Source organism: Asparagus officinalis, chromosome 4 (genome assembly GCF_001876935.1).
Source record: "Asparagus officinalis chromosome 4, Aspof.V1, whole genome shotgun sequence".
Lineage (NCBI taxonomy): Eukaryota > Viridiplantae > Streptophyta > Magnoliopsida > Asparagales > Asparagaceae > Asparagus > Asparagus officinalis.
Window position 1 is genome coordinate 53,581,545 of NC_033797.1, and position 6,936 is coordinate 53,588,480.

Below are 6,936 nucleotides of genomic sequence, written 5' to 3' on the forward strand. Positions count from 1 at the left end.
CATTATTTTTTCTTCCTTTGTTTGTTCCACTCTACCTTCAATACTTATGTATGATCCCTCTCTTTATTCTACTTCCTTAATAACTGATATTATACTTGGATGCACATTGCAGTTGAGGCTTTGTGACTGGCACCATTGATTCATCATTGTGAACAATTTATAACAAGGGTGCAAGACATTATTGTGGCAATATTTTTAGGCAATATTTTGTTCATGACGATGATACTGTTCCACAAAAGGCGAGTCCTCTCGGATTTCACATTAGTTTATTTACTAGTGATCTCGTAGAATTACAGAGATGGTTATGCATTGTCATTAAATAGTTAGTTATGTTTGTAGATTGTTATCCAAAAGAAGAGTCCAAGTGCTGGGAGGCGTCTGAGGGTACTATCACCGCCAATCTCCTTTCAAATTTGTTGATTTTGAGATGTAGCGTAGGAATAAATTGACTTGTATTTTTCTTTGTGGTTCAAGTGTATTTTCAACCTGATGATGTGCAAGCATGCATTGTAACATGTGGAGGCCTATGGCCTGCGCTCAATACGGTGATTAGGGAAATAGTATGCGGCCTATGCCCTGTGCAAGCATGTATGGTGTCGACAAAGTTTTTGGTATGTGCTCGTTTCGGGTGCTATATGATTACAATTTAATTTTTATTAGTCTTCTGTTCTCATGTTATAATGCTTATGGTATGTGCTCATTTTTTTTTTTGTCGTAGGCTCATTGAAGTTATGACGATCCTTGCCAATCTTAATCTTAGTATAGCTGTTATTTTATTTCTTTGTAGCCTGGAGTCTTTGTGAGTTAAATTATTTATGCATCTAGTAGTTTAGAACTGTGAATCAAAGATTTGTGAGCTACTTTATATTTAATGTTGGAGCTATCTTCTAATCAGGAGCTACGTCGCGAGGTTGCTAATCTTAGAGCTCGGGTAGCTAAGATGGACAGTCTCAGAGCTCGAGTAGCTGAGATGGACAGTCTCAGGGAGGAGCTTAGGTCTCAGATTGGTATTGAGCTTTTTGTTCTCTTTACCTGTTAGCTAATCTACTGAATACTATTTTTAACATTAAAATTTCTCCTATGACAGACATCCAAATCCTTTGCAAAACAATCCAGCATATGCAGTTGTTAATTATGTCTACCTATCTTAACCAGATTACTCGCAAATATCCTTTTGTAGGATGTTCATCATTAAATTTCTTTTAGAACCACTATGACTAACAAAATACAAATCTTCTTTTTTCCAGGCATTATTTTGTTCATGACGATGAAACTGTTCCACAAAAGGCGAGTCCTCTCGGATTTGCACATCAGTTTATTTACATGTGCTAGCATGTATGGTGTCGACAAAGTTTTTGGTACATATGCTAATATACACACTCTCGCATAAACGTGTACACTAGCATACATAAATATACATACATCTAATACTTATATACATATAAACATATACATAGACTTAACACTCAGACACATATCTACTCATACATTGTTATTACTTTACAGGTTGTGATTGTCCTACTCTCACTCCTAATAATCCACCATCTTTTATTCGTCCTGCTCTAATTCCTCAGCCCGCTGCCGATATATCACATTTTACTCATCCTGCTTCGACTACTAACACTTCTACTTCCAATGCTTAAGGTTTATCATAGGAGAATCTTGTATTGATATTTGCATACTTGAGGCGTTCGGGTTTGTCCCAGGAGAACATTCTTCGAGGAATTTCTTCTTTTCCTTGACTGGATTGATTATGTTGGACATTTTGGATATTAGAGACAAATATATAATATTAGATGCTTTTCATTGTGATATATTGAGTAATCATTGTGTATGTATATATTTTGTTTCTAATATTGTATATTGAGTAAACATTGTGTATGAATATATAACATTGGATATTTAGCAAAGTTTGAGAATATTTTGATTTCATTGTGAGATGTTGAGTATTATTGTGTGAGATGTGTACATAAACAAGTAGATAAATAGGGAAGCCAAAATTAAAAAATATTAAAATAAATAGCCCAAACGGTTAAAACCGTTTGGACACCGAACAGGCCAAACGATTAAAACTGTTTGGACTCAATAGTGTATGAGGCTTCTTAAAAGGGTTAAGTATCCAACTAAAAAATTTTAGTATCTAATTAAGATTTCACACATTTTAATAAAATCCTAGTAAATTGACAAATTTCTTTCTGTAATAAAAGATTCTTTTAAAACCCGTTTAGAGATCTATGCTTAGGGACTCTTTGGTTGCTTTCCTTCATTTTCCAAATACCACTTTTCTTCGTTTTTTGGTGTTTCCTTCACATTCATGGAAAATTGTTTCCTATGTTTGTTTCATCAAAAAACATGGGGCATAAATTAATTTTCACCACTTTCTTTAGTTTGATTCAATTTGAAGACAAGAAGTAGTTGATGTGTGAATTGATTTCCTCATTTTCTAGTGTTTGGTTCAAACTAAAAAATAGAAGAAACCATGGTTGTGATCACCACGGTGTGCTTACCACCCAAATAGTTTAATGAATTATTTTTAAATATAAATGGGGTGAGAATACCCACCATTTCAGGGACTAATTTCAATATATGACCAATTGAGTGCACTTGAGTGAGGAAATTTAAAATGTTTAACGAATTGAGGGTATAATTTTAAATATAAGATAGTAATTTGTAAAATTTATAAAGATTTGAGGGACTAATTATAAACATTTAAGAGAGTAATTCTAAATCTTTAACTGTTTGAGAGACTACCTTTTAAGTTTTTATGAACCCATTTGAGAAGCTAATTCAAAATATGAAAATTTGAAGTAGGAAATCGAAAGTCATTAAATATTTGGGGGAGTAGTTTTAAATTTAAGGAGGTAATTTGCAAAATGTTTAGAGATATTAGGGACTAATTTTAACTAATTATGGACATTTAAGGGTGTAATTCCAAACCTCTAAGATTTGATATACTAATATTAAATTTGATGAAGTAATTTTTAAATTTTTAAAGGATTTAAGGAAATAACTGCAGCTAATTATTAATTGACTAACTAATAGAAATATTTGTGAGGTTGAGAGAGTTTTATGAAAATTATCACTACAAAATAAGCTACCAATGTTAAGTGTAGACAAAGTTCAGAGTTCATGGGACTACTAGTCTTGTGAATTTTGCAGAAATAAAATCCATTGGACTAGTGGTTCTGTTTATTTACTGTGCATGCACAAAAAGGTGCATGCACAATAAACGGGAATACTAGTCTCGTAGATTTTGTAAAAATAAAATCCACAGGACTGGTAGTCTTGTAGATTTCCTGGTAACAGCCTTTTTATTTGCCTCAATACCTATATCTTCTTGCTTTGCAAGCTCAGCACAATTGCTTCCATTCACTGAACCTGTAAACAGATATCTCTGAATGTTAAAAACAATATAAACAACCTTGTTAAGAGATTCGACCACAAACTTCCATGGCTCGTTAATATAGCATATCCTAATGACTTGTAATAAGCCTACATGAACAACTGAGTCTAACATGAGCAATGTTTCTTTCTTTCAAGAGTTCAAACTTGATAGAGAATTCCTCTGGTATTCTTTACAAAAACAATAAGCAAGCTTGTACTAAGCTAGCAGTTGCTTGTGTCATCACATACTCAGCATAAAACATATGGCTGGACCTATAGAATATCTTCTAAAATCTGTGAAATAACAAAATAAAATATAGAGAGGAGGGGAAAAAAGTCTAAGTTGTAATAAATCCACAAGTTTTGTTTCCCACCGTTTAATGACATGTAGTAGAGAGTAAATTATACATCGAGAACACACAACCTAGAATTCATCCCAATCTCATTTGTGTCGCTCCGGTTACCCATGAAGTTCATCGTCATCCTTTAGGAAGTTGAGTTTGCACGAGTTGGCTGTCTGGTTGGGTGTGTGTTTATGATGGACCACTAACATGTTGTGAAGGCCTAGCTTCATCATCGTTCCTACAAGATCCTCATCATCACCGTTGACTTGGTTGAACCATCACCTCTCGACCATCATGGGGATCCTCGTGAGTTCGATTCAATACTTTACAGATTCTCCACAATATCCCTTGTAATAGTAGTTGTGATGAGCCTCTTCCTGATTTCATCAGACCCTTGTTTGCAATGGCCTCGCTATCATCAAAAGCATTTTTCTGAATTTAAAATAAAAAATTACAAGTCTTAAGCAATTGTAGCAATATGAAACAAGTGATGATCTTACCATCCAATTAAATTACAAATTCTCTCTCATCTAAACCCCAGAGCACGTATCTCTTTTGTAGGGCACATTGTTGATCATCATTGAGTGGAGGACCGTTCTCATTTATAATCCATCTTCGAGTAATCCTCCAATACCATGTACTATTTTTCTAAAGAGGAGGATCAAGAGATTGTATGATACATAAATAACAATCATTCAATCTGTGTGATGACCTCCTTTTGTGATCTTTCTCTCTATTTTCTTAACAAATCATCACTACAAAGTCATGCAAATTCACATGCCAATTTTATTGGTGTTCCCATCCTTATACTTTTCATAATAGTCAACCAATATCTCCTAAGCTATTTGATCTTGTGAAGCACATGAATTGTGGGGGCCACATGGGGGAATCTTGGGTGGGGAAACAGCGTGGAGAACCATCGGTTTTTTTGTGTGTGCATCTTGGACGTTCTGGCCCACCCGAATTGTCCTTTTCAGCTGTGAAACCGCATGGGAAGAGGAAACTGCGTGGGACGACATCCCATCACTCGTTTTTTCAACTTGGGGGCTGTGAAAAAAGTGGGAACGTGTTTTTCGATTCCGCGTGAAAAGCTTAGTGCGTGGGGGCCTATAAATACCTGGTTTTTCTAGTTTTTCGTGTGAGCAAGAACAAAAGTTGGGGTGTGCGAAGTGCAAGGCAGAGACTTCTGTGCAAAGGTAGCTATAAAAGGAGCAGTGCAAGGCAGAGACTTCTGTGCAAAGGCGGCTGTACAAGGAACAGTGCAAGGTAGGGACTTCTGTGAAAAGAGGGGTTGCGTGCAAGTGCTAGGAGCCAACTTTTGGGTAAAAGAGGGCTTCATTGCTGCAAAGGACAAACGCAGAAGAAAGTTTGGCTGTTGTCCTTTGGGTTTTGACGGTTGTTCTTTGGGTTTTGGTTGTTATCCTTTTATGAGAGGTTTAAGAGATTGTGTGAGGGTTTAGATTGTGAAACCCTAGTTGTATTATCTCCCTCTAATAGTAGATCTCCCCTCCCCCCCTCCTTACCCCGTGGACATAGGCAATTTGTCGAACCAAGTTAAATTTGTGTTCTTACCATAATTTGTAATAACTTGTAGGTTCCCTCGACAGGTCAGTCCTAAAACTGATGAGAGGGAGAGCTGATATATCACTTTATTGAGATATTTTACTTTTGGTTCTTGTTTTCTTTGTGAAACAAGGATTTAGTTGAGATCTACTCTCTTGTTGTACTGCCGAAGTACTGCCAAAATTTGCACTGCACACAACAAGTGGTATCAGAGCTCCAGGTTGGACTTGGAAACTTGTTCAAAGGATTCGATGTTGGATTCTTATTTGAAGAGTTAGATTTACAACATGGATGAAACAAGCACATCAGGATCATCTCTTATGAAGACGATATATAGTTTGAGCATCAATAACATGAAGATCGATGTTCCGAAATTTGATGGCAAGATCAATTTTGGTTTATGGAGGTGCCAGGTGATGGATGCGTTGGACGCTCAAAACTTGGAAGAGACTCTTGAGTTGCAAGAGAAACCTGGTGATACGGAAGAAAAGGTTTGGAAGAAGATAAATAGTAGGACTTGTGGAGTTATTCGGTCATGCTTGACGTCGGATCTTATTTATGATATGATGAACGAGACGTCGGTGAAGAAGATGTGGGAAACACTTAATGAAAAGTATCTTACTAAGAGCATTGAGAATCGGCTTTACTTGAAAAAGAGGTTTTACCAGTTCAAGACGAAGAATGGAGTTTCCATTAGGGAGCATGTTAACAACTTCACAAAGCTACTTTCAGATATGGCCAATGTGGATATCATGGTTGAGGATAAAGATAAGGCGATGCTACTTTTGTGTTCGTTGCCTGAGAATGATTATGGTACTTTTTTCCTAACTATGATTAATGGAAGAACTACTGTTAGTTACAAGGAGGTGACATCAGCGTCGGTGAACTATGAGTTGAGGAAGAGTGTCGATGAACCCTCCGAGAAGGCACCGGGAGATGCATTAGTAGTTCATGGACATAGTTCAAACCGAAGCAGGAGGTCGCAGTCTAGAGGGGTACATCGTGAAATTCGTAGGAATCAGTGTGCTTTTTGTAAAGAGGATGGATATTGGAAAGCTGAATGCCCAAAGTTAGATCGAACCGAGAAGAATAAGGGGAAAGATGTACAAGCTTCAGAGGTGAGTGTTGTCAAGACTAGTGGCAACAATTCAGATTCGGATTCTTCAGGCTATTCATTATCCACACTACCATTAGTTTGTGATGCCGACTCTACGGAGTGGATGTTGGATTCGGGTGCTTCTTACCACGTTTGTCCTAGGAGGGATTGGTTCTCCAGCTTTCAGGAGTTGGAAAGAGAGGATGCTGTACTCATGGGTAATGAACATGCATGCTCTATTGGTGGTATTGATACTGTTCGGATTAGGATGAGTGATGGAATGATATGAGAGTTGGATGATGTGAGCTTCATTCCGCAATTGAAAATGAATATCATTTTACTTGGAGCTTTGGAGGTAACAGGCTATAGGGTGACCTTGGTGGATGCATGCTTGAAGGTCATATTAGGGTCCATGATTGTGATGAAGGGCGTCAGAAAGAGCAATTTGTATTATTTGCTCGGAAGCATGGCGATTAATAGGGAGCTGATGATTTCATCAGATTCGGCTAGACTGTGGCGTTGTTTGATGCTGGGTTATTAGATTGGTAA

General features: G+C 37.0%; 1 protein-coding gene across 1 annotated transcript; it reads left to right on the forward strand.

Moving 5' to 3' along the window:
• Positions 344 to 1,909, forward strand: LOC109837454. The gene is made up of 5 exons (XM_020405712.1): positions 344 to 384; positions 475 to 611; positions 896 to 1,007; positions 1,248 to 1,358; positions 1,507 to 1,909. Exons 2-5 carry the CDS (start codon positions 591 to 593, stop codon positions 1,641 to 1,643), a joined length of 381 nt encoding a protein of 126 aa, XP_020261301.1. The 5' UTR covers positions 344 to 384; positions 475 to 590; the 3' UTR covers positions 1,644 to 1,909.

Excerpts from the sequence above, each read along its gene's own strand:
- LOC109837454 (XM_020405712.1), top strand. The coding sequence starts at position 591 with ATGGTGTCGACAAAGTTTTTG. Across the intron at positions 612-895 it reads TGGTGTCGACAAAGTTTTTG|GAGCTACGTCGCGAGGTTGC; the intron begins GTATGTGCTCGT and ends TCTTCTAATCAG. Across the intron at positions 1,008-1,247 it reads GGAGCTTAGGTCTCAGATTG|GCATTATTTTGTTCATGACG; the intron begins GTATTGAGCTTT and ends TCTTTTTTCCAG.